The sequence below is a fragment of the Cupressus sempervirens genome, chromosome 11, assembly GCF_028749045.1.
Source record: "Cupressus sempervirens isolate cs-2001-9-10 chromosome 11, ASM2874904v1, whole genome shotgun sequence".
Lineage (NCBI taxonomy): Eukaryota > Viridiplantae > Streptophyta > Pinopsida > Cupressales > Cupressaceae > Cupressus > Cupressus sempervirens.
The window spans coordinates 652,165,984-652,185,761 of NC_143128.1; the positions used below are offsets into that span (position 1 = coordinate 652,165,984).

The 19,778-nt window shown below is 35.9% G+C and overlaps 2 protein-coding genes across 5 annotated transcripts in view; one reads left to right on the plus strand and one right to left on the minus strand.

The window, feature by feature from the left end:
• Positions 1–19,778, plus strand: part of LOC149531458 (uncharacterized) — a 68,152-nt gene that overhangs the window by 11,114 nt on the left and 37,260 nt on the right. For all 4 annotated transcript variants that reach the window (XM_089808506.1, XM_089808507.1, XM_089808505.1 and 1 more), the window contains one exon: positions 10,933–11,031. In XM_089808506.1, the coding sequence (XP_089664632.1) occupies positions 10,933–11,031 (99 nt within the window). The remainder of the gene's footprint in view (positions 1–10,932; positions 11,032–19,778) is intronic.
• The window catches only part of LOC149531459 (uncharacterized), a 69,642-nt gene continuing 51,235 nt past the window's right edge, over positions 1,372–19,778 (minus strand). Inside the window, exon 2 of the mRNA XM_089808503.1 lies at positions 1,372–2,366. The gene's annotated coding sequence lies outside the window, so the exon portion shown is untranslated. The remainder of the gene's footprint in view (positions 2,367–19,778) is intronic.

A 19,778-nucleotide genomic window follows, 5' to 3' on the forward strand; every position in this document is an offset into this window, starting at 1 on the left:
TTTCCATCAGCATCATCTTTGAGATTTGTCTTGTCTAGAATAGATGTTGCCTACTGCTTCATCCTCAAATAAAATTGACAAGGACATCAATCTTCTTGGCTATCAGTTATACTCAGGCCTTTATGTTGCCATTCTTTGCAACATAAATGCTTCAATTAGGACATCTCAGAAAAAATATATTGCAATATCTAATTAATCTGTTTTATAGTGATCTTTTGCAGGCATTCTTTAAACCCAAATGCTTTTCTGTTGTCTTCTACAATGTACATTGTAATGTTATTTCTACATATTTGACATTTTGGTGCATTGCTGATAGCATCTTCTATAATTAATTCAGGGACTGTCCCATTTGACATCATTCGTCTCATTCAAGGTGTCATGGTCCAACAGATGGCTGTGATTTTTTGAAGATTAATGTTATGTCTTTTTTACTTTGTTTTTTGAGAAAAATGTCGTTCCCAATGTTTGTTCTCAGACTGTATCTATATTCTATGGTTCTTCATATGTGCTTGCTCCCTACTCGAATCTTGGATCCCTCAATCATTTTCATTTTGAATCTTGACTTTTCGGGAACGTGGAAATACGTAATAATCATCCATCTTCAAATGAGAAGTTCATTGCAAACTCTTTTAATATAGAATCATTTAGATGAAGGATTTATTCCTCTGCTAGATCTATAGTTCCATCCTTCTTTACTGTTGGGGACAACTCCTGTTCTTTTGAGTGCGAACAGAGCAGCACCCATGTGCCTTCATTTGCTAGATCATTATTCAGTCTTTTCCTCTGACCCATGATCAAATGGGATGTCTGCCACAATGATGGATTGACTTTCATTGCCTTGAGTACAGACATGGACATATTTACGAACAGGGTCATCTCAAGTCCACTATAATCAGTTTACTTTGTAATTTAAATCTTCACAATAGTTAAACCGTGGGTTTTGTCTGAATTTGACTTATCCTCATTCACACTTGGGATAACCTAAATCTGGTTTATTCAATTTACTCCATATTACTTTCGAAAAGTTTTCTTTCTAGATCCTTTATGAAGTATCCCATTGCCAGTCTTATTCCAAGAATTTTGTTGCTTAGTATTTAAACCTTTTTATGATGTTATCTTTGTAATAAATGCTTCTAAGTGGACGATCATTTATTTGTAATATTTGTGTAGTGTCTATTTGGAATGCTTCATGTTTAGATCAAAAAAGACCACAGGAAATACTATGTTGTCTGCAACACATGCCAGCAAGGGAATATGTGCTTTACTGCTTGTTGCTGTGAGTTTTGTTTCACTACAACATACAAAATTGGATACTTAGTATTTGAAGATGAAATACCAAAGCTCTAACTTTCTCTTGAATAAGGAAGCTAATATGCTAAACAATGTATTTGGATTGTGTGATCAGATGAGACAACCTCAAGGTTCCTTCTTAATCGTGGACTTTCACTATGATGTGATATGCTGGTTATCACAAAGAGACTCACGCTATTCATTCAATGGATATCAACTTGACTTTTACTTCAATTACTTTCGACCAAACAACTTACAAAGGAAAGGGTTTAGAAACTCTATCTAACTCCAAGAATGTAAGACAATGTTGATGATGGGGTGAGCCTCTAACCAATGAGAAAATTTAGGGCCATGTAGGCATATGCCACCTCACCACCTTGGGAACTGTGCTTCTTACCCTCGCTCTTTTTCACATTCAATGAACCAGATCACGATCTCATTACTCATCTCCATGCGGGGCAGACTTGGTGCATTCTCATTGATGGCTAAGCAAAGGGCTGCCACCTTAGCATACTCATCTAGAAACTTGATAAATACCCCTTGCTGATGAGAAATCTTTGTTGAGTCTCCAATTGGGATGGTTCATATTCTTAGTTGTATCATCTTCCATATGCTTCATGCTGTAATATCTTTCCTTGATATCTTCTAGAGATTATTAATTTTGCACTTTGAGTTTTTCTCTGTCCACTTTTTGCATGACTTGGACCTTTTGATTCCTCCATTTGATGAAATCAATCCCTTCCTAAATCTGGAAATCACATTCTCATCTTCTGGAATTCTTATTTCAGATTTGGCAATAATTATTCAGATTTGGGATTTGTTCCAATCAAGGAAGAAATTGTCTTGATTTGTATCAAATCTTGCCTCCTCCTGTTTTTGATTTGTCCTTTAATCAGGAAACTTCAACCCAAGTTCTGATGTGAATTCGCTCCACAAATGCTGAGAATCAAAGCCTAATTCGAATTCTCTACTGATATCTTGTCTTGATCTTCTTTGTCCTTGAACTTCTTGTAGAGCAATTCAGATCTGGTACATCATTTCCTGCAGTCCTTGAACTTGTCCATCTTGTATTTCACCTTGCAAAATATGAAAGAGTCTGTCATTAAAAATTGGATTCATCCTTAAAACTTTAGAAGATCAAATCTTCAACCCGAAAGAGTGAGGTTAAGATACTCAAAATCAGACTTAAAGTATGAAAAGGCATGGACTTTTTATATCCTTACTGTAGATTGTACTTCTAGAATGAAATAGTATGATTTAGAATAGAGCTTGCTAGATGCAAAAAACGAAAAAATAAATCCATTAGAATGCATCATCAACTCTCTCACCAAGGCCTGTACCTTACTGTTTTGACATTAGAATACTGAGTGTGCAACTTCAAATCTGTGATTTAGAAGGCCTGCTCTTTTTGTTAATTGCTTCCAGCCACTTAGAAGTTTTCTTGAATTATCTACCTCTTCCTTGAAAGCTCATTCTGTTATTAAGGGCTGACTTCATTCGTTTTGGGGTCCAAAATGAAGACAGAGATCTGCTTTATACCTGTTGTCCTATGCCCAAGAGAAATTTTCTCCAAGGCTGACTTGGCTACAAGGATTGAATTCATGCAATCAGAAATTAATGGTTGAATTTGATTCAGAAGGCAGATTTAGGGCCCATTATTAAATTTGAGGCCACAATGAGCCACACATTATGTCTAGGAGGGTCCCTTTAATCTTTATTAAACTCAGATCTATAACTTATAGACCACATGCTGGGCTATAAGGCTTTGTCAATTCAAAATATTGATCAAATTGAATGTCTTTTGGGCCTGCTTTCAACTTGTTTGGGCCCCAACCTTATTTGAACTTAGGTTTTGGAGCCTAAATAATAGCCTACACACCTAGATAGGACCTGTCCTAATCAGATTTAGGTTTGATTCAATTATTTTTAAGCCCGATCTTTTAATTTTGGGTCCTTATTGTTGCAGTTTGAGCCCACCAAGGCCCACATCTCACATGTTATAGATTTTGCTGATTGGATAAGGCAACACTTTTCACATAAATTTGGGTTTGATCTTAAACTTCAACGCCACACACCACATAATTGGCCCCTTGAATTAGGACTTAGGTCCATGCTTCAATAAGTATCAGATTTTGGGCAGGCCTTTTTTGAATTAGAATCTGCCTTGCATGAAAATTTGTGCTCAGATATGGGTTTGTTTTAGGGCCATATGGGCCACATGCTACATGCAATAACTCAGATTTAGGTCCTAGTTTTTATAATTAAGCCCATACACTACGTGCTCGGGCTGTCTTCCTGAAATTTTGGACCCAATTTCATTAATGAGGCCCATGTCTCAGACATAAGTCCCGTTTTGAGTTCCAATGCCACACACTAGTTTAGGATTGTAAAGTCCCCTTTTCTTGGGCCTTAGCTAACAACTGTCGTATCATTGAAATACAATTACTACATATTCATGAGAAGGCAGTTATAACAGTTATTTTACATGTTCATATGAAAGAGATTAACGGTTACAATCAGTTTAATTGAAATATCATAAATAACAACTAAAGGAGTATTCAATCAGAACGAGTGGTTAAAAATTGATAATTAATTTAAGTAAACAAGATCTTCATCATGTAATTACATTGCCATGTATATGAACACATTGCTGTTTAAAATTTAGTTCGATCCATATAACTAATTAATAATCTTGATTACAATTAAGGCACAATCAAATAAAACTAAATTGAGGATTTTAAGGTTTCAATACCCTAAATTTTGAAACCGGAATCCGCCTAGGGTAACATCTGCAAAACCTAGGTTAGTCCTCATGTACTGCTTAGGGCACAAAAAGTTATACTACTGTATTGTAATAACCAATACCATTTAGGGCAACAAAGCCACTGTAACATCTCCTTTTTCCTGTCGCTAATTATGACAATTAATTGTAAATAAAAGATACGTTCATATTTATATTCACATGAATGAAGGATAGTTATAACAACCATCAAGCAAGCCCATCTCATGCATGTAGTTACATTTCAAGTTCAATTGAAAAATCAACTGATTTAATTGATTTCCTAATACATTGTAAAGGAAAACCATTTTCTAAGCATTAAAGGGAATGACTGATTAAACGATATTAACCATCTAACATACCTTCAACTTGAAATTCCAAATTCATAAAAGTAAAATACCCGTTATTGGGAGATATTGGATGCAAATCTTAACTCTGTCTTGTGTAAGTCTTGGCACCTAGTGCAGAGGAGAAGCATTGCCTGGGGCTTAACCTCCCAACCATGGACCCTTAAGTATCCCCACACAATCTCAACTAAGAAAGACCCTCCCTACCCAAGAATAGACATGGGACACCCTGTCCAGCGAGTAAGCATCCCGGTATAAGAGTATCAACCCACCGCTCGACTAGACAACAAGATCTAAACATTGGCTACCATGAGCTGATTAGTTATTATATATGATTGTTTGTTACTGATTTATGTTTACTTCATTGTGCAAGAGTATTCCCATTCACTCCCTTGATCTCGACCATACTTGCCTTAATGGATGAATTCTAGGGAGGTTTGTTATGTGATATCTGATTTATAGAGCATATACATTGCCATCTTTCATGCCAAATCTGGCCTATGGCATCATAAATGAGTTATGCTTTCATTCTGATTAATTTTTTATCATATGGAGCAGCAGCCCATCTCAGGGATATATTGACCACATCTCTGTATGAGTTAGCACTCTTTGACAGAATAACATAAGTGCATTCACATACAAAATGCTATCATAGGAAAGGTCTTTCAACAACCAGATATTCATTTCTTATGGAAAGAAGAATACTCAAGATGAAACATCTCGATTTTGGATTCCATGGAAAATTAAATACAAAAGCCTTCTCTATGAGGCAAGATGACGAGTTGAAAATGTAAGATTTAAGCACGATAAACAATATATAAAATGTAATGCATGACCTAAGATCGGTAAGCGCGATTTGGAAATATGAATGTGATGATGTCAGGTATATGCCACCTGCTTGCGCTACCAAAGCTTTCAATTCTGTCTAGTATAAGGAATGCTGGAATATCTCACAAGCTCGGCTAATTTAGAGACAATAGCCAATTTTGATCACACTCTTGCTTGGAAAGAGAAGAGAAAACATAGCATGAACAAGAATGAATTACTATGAAAGCAAAATGCATGGAAGAACCGCTTGAGAGGGGTGAGAGGCAATGTATATAATGCTTCCTTAATGGGGCAAGCAAGATAAGCAAAGAGACACCCGTGTGCATGCTCAGCACAAGAATGATTGAGGTGGTAAAGTGTTCGCACGGGCCTTCTAATTCAGATTTGAATAAAAAGAAATGTAACATATAACCTGATGCCATAAAAGAGATATGGGAAAGGTTGCCACTCAAGGCATAAATATTAAGGCTATTGCCTAGAAGAAAGAATAATAATAACTCCAATCTCTTAATGTTCTAATAAAAAGAACATCATTGTACTTATCTATACTCATAGGTGTTTATACTATATACACATACATGCGTATATGCATAAATCCTAAGCATACATATTTTATGTATACGTTCAAAATAGGTGTATACCTCTTAATTGACTTACGCACATATACATATATATGTGGGTACATGTATGAATATATTTAGGTATTATGGTGTCGTTATATTAAGACATGCTTTGCACAACAAAAGGTTCTCAAATTATGAAGGTAACAATTTTTTTTAATGCTTATTTAATGATATAAGTTAACTGGATAGCTCATGGTCATCCAACGTACACTCTTGTTTGCCTAGCCATTTACCCTTAGCCATGGTGCTTCAAGACTCGTACCTATTTGCCCAGTGATAGGGGGTGCCCCTGTGCCCAATTCCTTTTTGGCAATGCTTCCCCCCTTTGATGTGCTCCTTCAAGGAAAGGAAATTCTCCATGATAATATCATATTTCGTAATATAATCACAATTACTATAACAATTATTATTCATAAACAATTATAATAGCTAACCACCATTTCACTTCCCATGAATTTGTAATGAAAAACCAACTTTCCAAGCTTTCGAGATAACAATATAATATCATCATAACGATAAACTTACATTTCATGAGCAACAAGGACCCTTCATGCCTATTTCTCCAGTTCTTGATCTAGTAGATCAACCTATGAAGGCTTATGATTTGGGAGTTCAACTTCCATTAGGTCCACCTGCTAGGAGGGCTCTAGTAGCTCCAACAACTACAGTTATACTGTATAGACACCTCTGGCTTCTCTTGCAGGATCACCCAGATTTCTAGATGCTTCACTTGATTTTGATCCAGATTCTTTTGATGAGGAACTTGATCATAGAGAATTTCCAAATACTAATGTTGGCCCCTCCTATCCGGCCTAAGTGGTGGGCTAAGACACTTGTTGATCTTTGAGATGATGAGCTCATCGATGGGAGAACTCCTTGGAAAAAGAGCAAAGCTACAGAGACAATTAATTTTGCTCTCATGGCCAACATTCACAGTGTGTTTGAACCTTGGACATATTTCGACACTAAAGGAATTCCAAAGTGGGAACATGCCATGACATTTGAACACCAGAGCCTGCTGAAGAATCACACCTTGATCCTTTCTGATCTTCTACCAGGGAAGAAACCCATTGGCTACAAATTGGTCTACAAATAAAATACAAGTCTGATGGTATTTTGGATAAGTACAAAGTTTGTTTAGTTGCAAAGGGCTTTTCTCAGCATCGGGGTATTGATTATAGGGAGACCTTTTCTCCTACAACAAAGATGAGCATTATCAGATTATTCCTAGCCATGGTAGCACAGTTTCGCTGGAAGGCCCATCAAATGGATGTCAAGAGTGCTTTCCTGAATGGTGACCTGCAAGAAGAGGTCTACATGATGCAACCTCCTAGTTTCAAGGTTGCTGGTAAAGAACACTAGGTTCTTAGACTGGGGACAACTCTCTATGGTTTGAAGTAGGCCCCTAGGGTATGGTACATGAAAATTAAAAAGTACCTTAGTGATCAAGGCTTCTAGAGGAGTTCTTTAGACTCAAATTTGTACATCAAGACTATTGACCGTAACATCATCCTTCTGGTCATTTATGTGGATCATTTGATCATCACTGGCAGTTTGACATCTTCGATTTAGGGAACCATATAGAGTTTATGCCAGTCTTTTGATATGACTAACCTTGGGCTCATTCATTATTGCCTAGGTGTTGAGGTTTGGCAACAATCTTTTGGTATATTAATTTCTTAGTCCAAATATTCTAGGGCTTTGTTAGACAAGTTTTGAATGCAAGATCGCAAGTCTGCATCTACACCCATGGAGAAAGTTCTGAAGTTATCAGCTAAGTCTAATTCTCCTTCAACTGATGATACTACATACAGGCAACTAGTAGGCAACCTCATCTAGCTCTTTGCTATTAGACTTGATATTAGTTTTGCAGTCAGCTGCATTTCACACTTTATGACAACTAAGGCCGATCATTGGACAGGGGTAAAGTGTGTGCTTCATTATGTGAAAGGCACTACAGATTATGTACTTCTTTCTCTCAGAGTTCTAATCCTAAACTCAGTGGGTTCACAAATTTTGATTGGGTAGGTTCTGTTGATAAAAATTCAACTTCTCAATATGTGTTTAGTTTGGAATCCAGTGCCGTTACATGGACCAGTAAGAAACAACATGCAATTTCTTTCTCCTCTACAGAGGTTGAATACAAAGGGAAGGTTAAGGCAGGTTGTGAAGTTGTATGTTTTCATCAGATGCTTGGGGATATGCAGATCACCTGCAGGACCGCCCACTTTGTTGATAATGAAGACGTTACCAAGTTAGCACAGAATCCGGTCTTCCATGATCGAACCAAGCATGTGGATGTTCACCTTCCCTACATACGACAACTCGTTGAAGACAGGACAATAGACTTGCAGTATGGTCCTTTAGTAGATCAGATTGTAGACATTCCGACCAAGCCTCTTGGTCCAGAGAAGTATGTCAAATTTAGAGGACAACTTGGTGTAGTGGATAGATTAAATATTAAGGGAGGGTGTTACGATAATGGATAGTTTCTATTTCTATTTAATGGTTATCTATTGTAAATTTCAGAATCTTTCTAATATCTAGTTAAGCTCTTAGTTGACTGTTAGGTAGAATATAATGTTTCTGTTCTTGATGATCGGTTCCTAAGGAAACATTGTTTATTCTTTTGCATATGTATTGATCTATTGATCACTGTTAATAACAAGCAAGTATTTTACCAATTACTTCCCATAATAATATAACTATTAATGTAAATACAAAAACAATCACAAGACATTGCACAAAATGTAACCAAGAAACCCAACTCGGGAAAAGCCACGAACACAAAGGCTGCCAGGATCTACTGTCCTAATCCAGCCTCGAATCTGAATCAATTACACTGGTTAAGGGCTTCAACCCTTATGAGCTTCAACCCCTGCTCTAAGAGCTATAACTCTTTCCACCTGGGCATCTACTCCTTCCCTATGAGCATCAACTCAACAATCAATTCCAAAATAGGTTATACTTCATCTTATATTTCTGTCATTAGATACACCATTAGGATTCTGTACATCTTCTTAAGTAATATGAAACAAAATAATATTCAACAAGAACTTTTCTTTAAACCTACACAACATGCATGCACCAAAGAACTTCTACTTATAATCAAACATGTAACAAGAAATAATCATCCACACAAGTTCAGCACATGACACAAGAATTTTTCTCGCGGAAACCTAGATTCGGCAAAAAACCATGGCAGGATTGATGCCCATGAGTGTGAATGCACTCTTCTGAAGTATGTCTGGTTAAGCGCTTAGCCTTGTTAGGAGCTTACAATAAGTTCGATGACTTCAAGACTAGCTAAAGTGTGACCCTGTTAAAGGATTCCCCTCTGGCCCTATTAAAAGCTTTACGTTGTTAAGAGTAGCCTTGTGAGAGGACCTCAAGCACTAGCTAAAATGTGACCCTGTTAAAGGATTTACAATAATGATCTATTAGGATTTACCCAATTAAGGGATTTAGTTTGCTGCAAATGTTAGGGAACACCAAGAGGAATGATTTGAGAATGGCAATTAGCCTTGCTTGTACAAATCCAATGAATATCACACTTCTTCCCTAATTGCAGATTAACTCTTCTTTTGAATCAACACTTCTTGATTCATGATCTGTCACCACCACACACTTGATCTCTGTATACCCCTACCTTCTTTTCATACATGAAATGATATTAATACATTTCAATAATTAGGGCATTCCACCGCCTCAACATTGCCTTTCAAATTTAAAATTTTGTCCTTAGAAGTTTGCCAAACGAGTTGAAATTGTTTTCTAGCTCACATCAACATTAGGATCCAATTGCACATCGATTTGATAAGAAAGTCAATACATATTACACTTCCCTAGTTTCATGTACCTCTTCGTGAATCATCGATTAGATCGACCAATAAAAATCATAACTATCATTCCATGTCCTTGGGGACACATCATTGCATATTCTGTAGTCTTCAACCAATTACACAAACTAATCTGCCTTTACCAATCAAGTATCTACCTGATTGTTCTTCACTGTTCTTCCAATAACTCTGTCCACCAATCACCAATCTTGTCGTGATTGCAACAACAACCCAATAACATCATAAAGATCAAATACCTTCAACCACAACACCTAATTTTATCCTGTAGAGCATACCAATCAAATCTTCTTCCTTGTCTTTGCATTGCAGAATCTATTTCCTGTTTTCACCAAATTGACTATAACTTGCACCAATCTTATGATGAACATGTGCAATCATAGAGATAGCATAACAGACACCTCTAGAAACTATTTGCATGATTGCCCACCATAAGTCACAACATAACTCTCACTTCACCTTTTCTATCATGACTTATTGCATCAAGAACGTAGTCAACCAAGAACACAAAGTTGACATCAATGACAATAACATCACTGATGGAACTCAAATAAAACTAACAATATACTTCCTCATCTCATCAACATCAGTTATGCCAACAACATCACGTTTTTTTCAATGGTTTGTACCATTTCTCAATAATGACTTATTCACATTAAAGCTAAATGTATTCTCATGTCCCAGCTAATAGTATTGTTCACATTGTTATGCTTGAAAAGAACAAATGTTAATACAAAACTCAGCTTATGTGTTAGAATTAACTGGTGCATACTCAATTGAATATAATACTTTCTATAATAACATCATAATGATCTCCTTATATAATGGTGATTCACTTAAATAAATGTGATGTGTATCATTTAAATTTTAAGGTTTTTTCGTGGCTAGTCTTGATCATTGTTAACTGGACCCCTTACTTTTGTGTTTTCTTGATTCTCAATAATTTTGTTTGTTTAGACAAAAAGTGGAATCTAATTGTTGAGTTGGCTTTATTTAAAAGTGGACAAGTGGAAAGCAAGAGGTCATATGATTTCTCTCCTTCCATAGCTTATACCAAATAAACAAAACTTTGGTATGTGACGACTATCTAAATGTTGGTAGTGAAGACTCTGATAGATCATTGGTCTATGACATGAAATTTATAGCTCAGTTTACATTTTCCAAAATGAATGAACAATAGCTCTCATGTTTTTATTTTCTTGAATAAGGGTTATCGAGTAATTGCTGCTGATGCACCACCTATATGGAGCCATCAAGAATGGGTTGATTCATTTGAAAAGTTCTTAGACGATATTGATGTTCACCATGTAAGTAACTTTGAGATTTATTTTGGCAGTATCATCCTTGTTTTGATATGACAATGCTGAAGATTTAATAAGGGATGAATGCTATTTGTAATCTTTAAGTGGAGGATAGTATACTGTTGAGCTCATTGTAGGAATTTTGGGATTTTATTAATTGTATGTTCCTAATGTATACCATCATTTGAAGAGTCTTACCTCAAATTTATTAAAGAAATGGAGCATAAATGAAGGTAATATAAATGATGAATTATTGTGAAGACAAATTATTATACTAAACTCTAGATGCAACTAGGAAACAAAGAACAAGGAGTTGAGCTAGAGAGGTAACATAAAAGAAGGTATGCAAGATCAATTCTTTTTATCAGGCAACATGATGTGCAGACATTCAATTTGCACCTGAGAAACACATACAGAAATACTATGGAAGTGTTTATCTATATTAAAGATGTAATGGGGATGAACTATAGAATGAATATATGCTATACTTACAAATGTGTTTAACCTCCATAATCATGACATAGATACAAATGTGTGTAGCTTCCATGGTTATAAGGATTAAGTTATTGCCTCCCAAGATAGTCTAGCATGGAGTGTGTGGGTTATGTGGATTGGATTATCTCCTCCTAATAGTTTCTACAGTGTCACCCTTAGTCTTAGATTTTCCCAAGGGCATTCTTAGACCCTACATGATTGACGATAATATTGTTAGCTCCTCCAAAATGGCCTATTCAACAGTCAATATTTCTTACCCACTAGGTTGCTTTCATCTACTTACACTACTTTGTGGGTCCCCCTTTACACATATCTTGTACTTGTCTGGGCTTACCTTATTTATGTTTACCCCCATTCACTATTTCTTCATTTTTTCAAATAATTCTTAATTTATTTTATTTGCTTAAGAGTCTAGGCCCCCTTTTAGTTATTTTCTATCATACCTTGTGTTTATGTCCATCCCTTTGACCCTGAATGCATTTGTTGACAAGTGTTTTTGCACATTTAAACACAGAATAAAATACACTGAGTATTCTATTCTCCCTCGAAAGGAAATCCTATTTGATGACTCAAATACTGTCACCCCAAGGTTCTGGTAGCAGCTCTTGGTTGTGCTTCAGATAACTCAGTGAATGCATGTGATTTTGCTGGTATCACAAGGGACCTTATACTAACAAGCTGGAATTCTGTTTCTGCAAGGTTTCTCAGAAAATCTTAGGATCTAAAATCTCAATATCATCAGATTTAGCAATAACAGTGGATGTTTTTCATCTTACGTAAATTCATTTTAAAAAGAGTAGGTTTTAGAAAGTTAAAGTAGGAATCTTAAATGAAAACTTGTTGACACTAATAGATGAATTCCAAAATGTTGATCAGATTTTGTTTCACCAGATTAAATTACAGCAACAACAAAACAGATGCAATCTTCTAAGAAATGCTTCAGATTTTCAGACCACTAGCCATTCATTTAGACTATCTAATAATGTAGATTAATAAACAGCTATTGGTTGAACTTAGTGTAATTAAAATTATTTTATTAGTGGTAATATATTATATGTTGGGTATCAAGAAAAGGGCACCACACATATGAAATATTTTTAAGGCTTGAATCCAAGGTGAAAAATAACTGATAAATAGTAGTCTAGGAAGGCTAGGGAACAATTCTTGCACCTTGATTTTGAGCTTAATTTTATTAGAAATATTTAAGTGTTGATGCCAATGGTAACTAGTCTGTTTTTTTTGCTTGGTAAACGGCCTAAGTGTTATGTTTTATTGATATAAAATAATAACATTTTTGTCCTTCTGTTCTGTGTGGGCTCCGGAGGTAAAGAACAGAGGCAAGAAAAACCCCCGGTGTAGCCCGGGACCAAAGTCCAGATATACAAAATACAAAATCCCTTTTATAAACAAAAAAGGGGATAATTGAGGATTAATCCTTATTACAAAGAGTTTGAAATAATTTCCTAAATCTAGAATCAGGATAATTATTTATACTGTTACAACTTTCTATAACATCAGATATCCTTCAATTTAGGATATTAATTACATCAATAAAGTATTTTATTCATCTATATGTCTGCTGTTTCTCTATCTTTGCATCACTGGAGCTGTTCCTGCCTCTAGAAGTATAGCTTCCCTGCATATAAAATAAAAGAGAACTCCACAAAGCACTAATCCACCTTCAAGTAGTAGATTATAAAATATACTTCCTTATTGGGTTAGTTTTTTAAATTGGAACCAAGGCCTAATTTTAAATCTTAAATCGACTTTCCTCCAGACAAATATATCCTTCCCTTTTTGAAAATCAAGTTTGCATAATCAAATCAATATAATAAACTTTCCTTTCTAATAGTCATTTAAACTTAAAAATAGATACTCAAGTGATGCATTTAACACAGTAATTGCTACCACTGTTTGCCAATTAATTCTGAATATGCCTTTCAAAGAAAATCTTGACAGTAGTTAATTCTATCTTTAAATGGCTTGATTTGAAAACTCGATGCTACAAGATAATAAAACATGAATTACTAAGGAAGGCATCCCATCTATTTCAAAAGGGAAATTAAAAAACCAAACATAAACGTAATGACAGCGCCTACTTAACACACGATAGGGACCAAAAACCATAAAAACCCAAAAAGAAAGAATCCACAAATGTCATAGAAAGATAAAAAACTAGAGCGGAAGAAGACAAAAAAAGAAGACAAGAGGATATAAATGAATTCAAACTATAGAGAACAGACAACCATAAATTTTAAGCTGAACCATAATACTAAAAAATTGTTACTAATTAAAGGTCTATAATATATCGAGGTCTATAGTTCAAAAGCTAGTTCTAGGTTTCTGTATATACTATAAGAACATATAAAGTAAAGTATTACTGAGTCATAGTTTTGTGCTATCTAAGGGGACCTCCTCTGGATGATGACTGGTTTATCCTCAGAGACCTCCTTGTTCTCGCTATCCTTGACGTTTAGCTTTGCTTTGCCCCTGTAGATCTTGTTTTGCAGCATACGTCATACCCCAACTATTTTTAATGACTGATGGGGAATAATCCTAAGATTATTCAAGTCCTCTTCATTATATGATTGGGGAATTTCATATCCCTCTACCCGCCAATAGCCCAAAACCCACTTCATATTCAGAGAAAGGAATTAATTCCTCTCAAAAGAAACTGAATGTTCCTTTCCATGGCTGGCCAAGGAGACTTGAATAATGTCTTCTCTTTTTAAAGACCAAAACTGGCCTTCGCACACACAACCATGCAAAGCTTCCTGGTTGTCCAAATCTGCCCTCATATATACCTGTAGGAAAGGTATTTGTAACTTATTTTAATACAATATACTGCCAGCTCCAGTCCCTTAAGTATTTCTTTCATAAAAACATGGTGTGTAGCCCTAATTATATCCTCGTTTGGAACATTGGCCAAAGATAGTAGTGAGAGAAATAATCCTACAATCTCACCATTTACTCTCAAGGTGAATTCACTATCAAAATGAGGGTCTGCTATTAACCACTCGACCACTCTTCTGATCACATCCTGAAGAGTTCTGCTCCATCTTTTTGGACGAATATGCCTTGTAAAAGAAGCTTTTTTGTTTCCCTAATGTCGAATGTCATCACATTAGTTTCCATGGGAACTACAACCCTTAGACCTGTTGATGTGAGTTTTGTTCTGCTACAACATGCAAAATCAAATACTTAATGTTTCGAGGAGAAACACCAAACACTCAATCCTCTCTTGATATAAGGTCATCTCTCATGCTATGCTTGTAAAGTAAGATCATGAAATGACTTCAAGGCTCCTTCTCAATTGTGTAATTCACTTAGTTTTATGATGTTATATGTTGGTTATCACAAAGGGACTTAAGCTATTCATTCAATAGATGTCAACTCTTGCACTTCTAAAAGTTTGGCTCTACAATGTGCAATGAAAATTTAAGTTCTAACTTCCCAATTCTCCACTTCAACAGAAACCTCTAACCTCTATTTTTACTCCTACTACTATGAATGCGAGGAATCATGGGTGAACTTGGACTCTACTAGATGTTTCTTAATCAGCAACTCCACCTACCTAGTGCAAGCTTCTAAGGAACTAACTAATGGTTTTCACATCAATATCTACCCTCTCCAATCCCATCAATGGATGCAAACTAAATATTGGATATCAATTGAAGTAAGTGCTCAATAATAGACTTACCACACAAGGCACTTCTACCATCAGCAAGAGGGTAGTGGCCTGGATTTGTCGAGTCATTCAAGTAAACATCCACAAAACTTCCATTCAACCAAACTACTTCTAAACAACGTGAAATGAAATCATAAACAAAGTGAGGAAATATGGATCACCATGGAATAATACAAACTTGATCACAACAATTCACCATGCAAGGTACAACAATGAAAAGTAAAGTAAATTTGGCATTATATTAGCAACAATTCTCCAATCTCTCTCCCTCTACAAATGTGGGGAGCAGTTCTTATATAGGGAGCTCAAATACAATGAACGACCAAGATTGATTTGAAATCAATGGCCAAGATTAATCCACATAAGCCCTATTTAAGGTTTCATAACCACAAACTTGCCATTTTAATTTTCAATAAAAAATAATTTAATGGGGTAGTGGAAATCTGATTGGAAAATATTTAATTATTACCATGTACGATTTATTTTCCATTAATTTAGTTTTCCATTTATTAAAATCGATGCCATTTTGGATAGTTTCAATAATGCAACAATGGATGAATTAATTAATTCATTTAAAATCAGTGTTACCCCAGTACTAGGGTATGTCGGGACGTTGGGATAAGTTTTTGGGACGGCTGGGGGACGACAAGGGGAGGACGAGATAGGGAGGGGTGTTGTATAGTATACACATAGAACTTGAAATGCTAGTTATGGAATGATGTTTCAGTAGAACATGGCAAATTAAAATAATTGAACATAGCAAAATTGCAACATGAGCTAGAACTATTGAACATTCAACCTAGTAAGATATTACATACTCAATAGTAACATTCAAAAATCAAAATTCAAATAGAAATTCAGGTACCCATCCTAGCGATGGCATGGTTATGGAATGGCGGAGGTGAGGGTACTTGGGTACTTAAGCACTTGGTGCAGGGACGTCTCGAGGACGGGTACTTTGAGGTTTGGGAGGGGGGTGTGAGTCCTCGTGTTACACTATTTAAAATCAATCCATATTTTGGAAAATTGAGGTAAATTTAAATCTCATCTCAATTTAAAACTCATTTTTATTATATCAACTTTATTTTTATTTATTTTATTTCTAATTTTTCGTCATTTTCTCTCAATTTTTTAAAAAGGTATTGGAGCAAAATGGGTCTTACCTTAATTTGAAATTAATTTCTTTATAAATAGTTAATCCAAGGCATTTTAATCCCCATGCTCATACATTATTTTGTAAGGTTGTTTTCCTCAATTTTTGGGCCCAATGCCTTATATAAAAGAGGCCACACACATTTGGAACAAACTTCTAGTTTCAACTTTCCATTTAAAGGTTCAAAGATCATTACTCTAAGATGAGAGAAAATTAACATAGGTAGAAAATCAAGTTCTAGCACAAGATGAAACAACACTTACATGGGTAGTGAAATAGGCCTCAACCAAGTTGAGACGACATTTACTTGGGTAGTGAAACATGCATCAACCAAGTTGAGACCACATTTAATTGGGTAGTGAAACACGTCACAACCAAGCTGAGACAACATTTACTTGAGTACTGAAACACACCTCAGCCAAGCTGAGACAATATTTACTTGGGTACTGAAACTAGCCTAAGCCAAGATGAGACAACATTTACTTGGGTAGTGAAACACATTTGAGCTCAGGATGAGTTTTATACTTAGCCTAATCTAGCTCTTCTTTAAGCATCGCTCCCAATTTTGTTTCATCTCCCAGACTTAGCCAAATCTCTGTTTCATTCCAAATGCAAACTCATTCCTTCACACTCAAGTCCAAATGCCAAATCTCTAAAACCAAACTACTACAAAAGCCTAAGCAAAAAACAAAATAGGGGGTCTCCATTTGCAATGGGGCGATGGTGTGAAAACCTTACAACATCTTGCACCCACCCAAAGAGATGTTCGTAAATATTTCAAGAATATAACTTACTTAGAATCAAGAACCTTTGGCTACCGCCCTTCTACCTACCCAATGTATAGAAATTGTATTCAAAATGGGTGGAACCATGAATTGAGCTAAGAACCTTAATCCATAGTTACCCACGTGTCTGCAAGTGATTTCTTCCTTGCTCAAAAAGAACCTTGAAAGTATCTTAGATCTGTCAGTCTCGGCTATTTTAATATCCTTACTTCAAAAGCATCCTGAATAGAGCCTTGTTGCTAGTTAGGCGTCCATAGCCCGGACAAGGTTATCACTGTGGTCAACCATGAACATTGCTCTACCTTTAGTGATTATTTTTTATAGCATCGATAGAGATGTTCGCACACCCAAAGCCAAATTGCTTTATTTTCTTGTCTCTCTTTTTTTTGCTTTTCTCCTTTCTTTTGATATTGCCTTCCTTTTTCTCTCAATCTTTTATTTTTGGCTTACAAGTAGTGAAGCTTGTGGAGGGTTTGGACAACCGTAGTGGCACTAAAGCAAGTGTATGATATTTCACTTATTGTAACTTCACTTGACACTTTCAAAGAACTTAATGCAATTAAGTGTGAGTAAAATGTTGCAATTGAAAGAATCTGGTGCCTTAAAAACAATGAAAGAATTCAATCCAAATTTAGTACAAAACCTTTTCAAAGGATTAGCTATTCGAAATAATTTCCAGTTGAGGCATTCTCGCAAGAGGTATTCAAGAAATCAACTGAACAAATCTACTGTGAGAACACCAAAGTGTGGGGAAGAACACATCACCTTTCTTACAAATTGGAATCCCTCTATACTAAACTACCTAAAGAAGACTCCTAAACTAAAGCAAAATAAGCAACTATTACCAAACCACTTGGGTCAAACGACTCAAGAAAAACCTACTCATCTAAACTAAAGTGACTAAAAGGAAAACCTACACCAACCCTCTTGAACCAAGTGGTTCAAGACAAACCTACTCTAACCATGTACCAGAATCCTAGAGGGATGACACAAACCAAACTGATATATACACTTGATCTAACATGGTTTCTCAAAATGTTCAAGAGCAACAAGGCTTGTGTAATGGTTCTCTATTTTGCAAATTTATCCTTGTACTTTGAAAAAAATATTATTACCCCATTTTCAAACTCAGGAAAATTATCATGCAAGATCAATAGTTGAGGCAATTTGTGTGGTCCATGGTCAATCCAAATGCAAGTTTTCTTTCCTAAAATTTTCAACATTAGATGCAAGGAAAGAAACAACCTGGCATGTCTCTAGTGATAATTCATGGTGTAATCCTTGTTGATCATCCACAGCTTCAGGAGGTCGCAGTTGGTGATGGATAACCCCATGGGCATCAACATCAAACCCTTGGGTGGCTAAGGAATGATCAAACTTGTAGTCAAACCCATAAGATTTTGCATTAGGAGGCTTGTCCTTGTACGACATGAACCATGCATCGCAATGAAGATCGCTAAGTGCATCCCCAAAAATAAAAAATTCCTTGATAATGTCTCCTTCAAATATCTCCCCAAGCTAATCAAATGCAAAGTCCCAACATAGTTGCATGTAGATTTCTCTTTACGAACATCTTGCAATTCTTCCTGTAGAATCTCATCAAGCATAAACTCTTCAAAACTGGAAGGAATCTCATCACCAAACATCCTCACGAGCTCATCATTTCATTCTCAAGCGGTGAAGTCTCTGGAGGTCGAAGTTGATGGTGAATCGTGTCACTTGCAGCAACTTGATTATCTTGAAATACCTTTGGCAATGACTCAACTTCCTGAATGATATCCTTTAGCACCCCCTAAAGGTTGTAGTATCTTTGACTATTTTGTCAAATTGTTCTTCATACTTTGAATCATCTATGATAACTTGCAGTTCCTCATTCAGCTTGTCCACCTGACTATCCTTTGTAAGGGTATGTGAATTTCCATGCCATTCATCCTCAATGATTCATCCTTTGTAGCATGAGGGAAAGTTCATCAAGGATCACCTACTCAAAATTGTGATGATCACCTTCTAGTTCTTCAAGATGTTGATCTTTGTCTTCTATGTCTCCCATTCCTTGAATAAAATCTTTCGCTTCCTTACTTTTCTTGTCCACTCCTAGTGAAGTGATGTGTGAAAGTTTTCCTCTTGATTATCATTGCCATTTACTCAACCATGCTTTCTTTCTTCAACCTTTGGTTCCCAACTTGAGTGATGACTACCATCTTCATTAGACATCCAACTTGGCAGCAGAAATAAATCCTTGCCAAGCCCCATAGATACTTCCTCATACCAAACCCATTTGAACCTTGATCAAGTCAATAGTGTCTTGACAAGATGGGCAAGTAGATTCCTGATGCGAAAGGTTATGCACACTACACTAAGTATTTCCTCCATATCCATTTCTTGGGTTCCTATTAATATCTTCTTTGGACTCAAGAAACTCTTCTTCTGAATTGACAAGTACCACAAGCTCATGTACTTGTGAAAAAGAAATTTTGCCTCATAATGCCAAGTCCACCCTCAAAAGGAACACTAAATGATGCATCTCCTCATGTGCAGTGGTGCCATGTATCCCACACTGCCTTGTCACTACAAGTTGTGTCAAATCACACTGATACAACCTCTTTTTCAAACCAAACCAAATAGGAAGAAC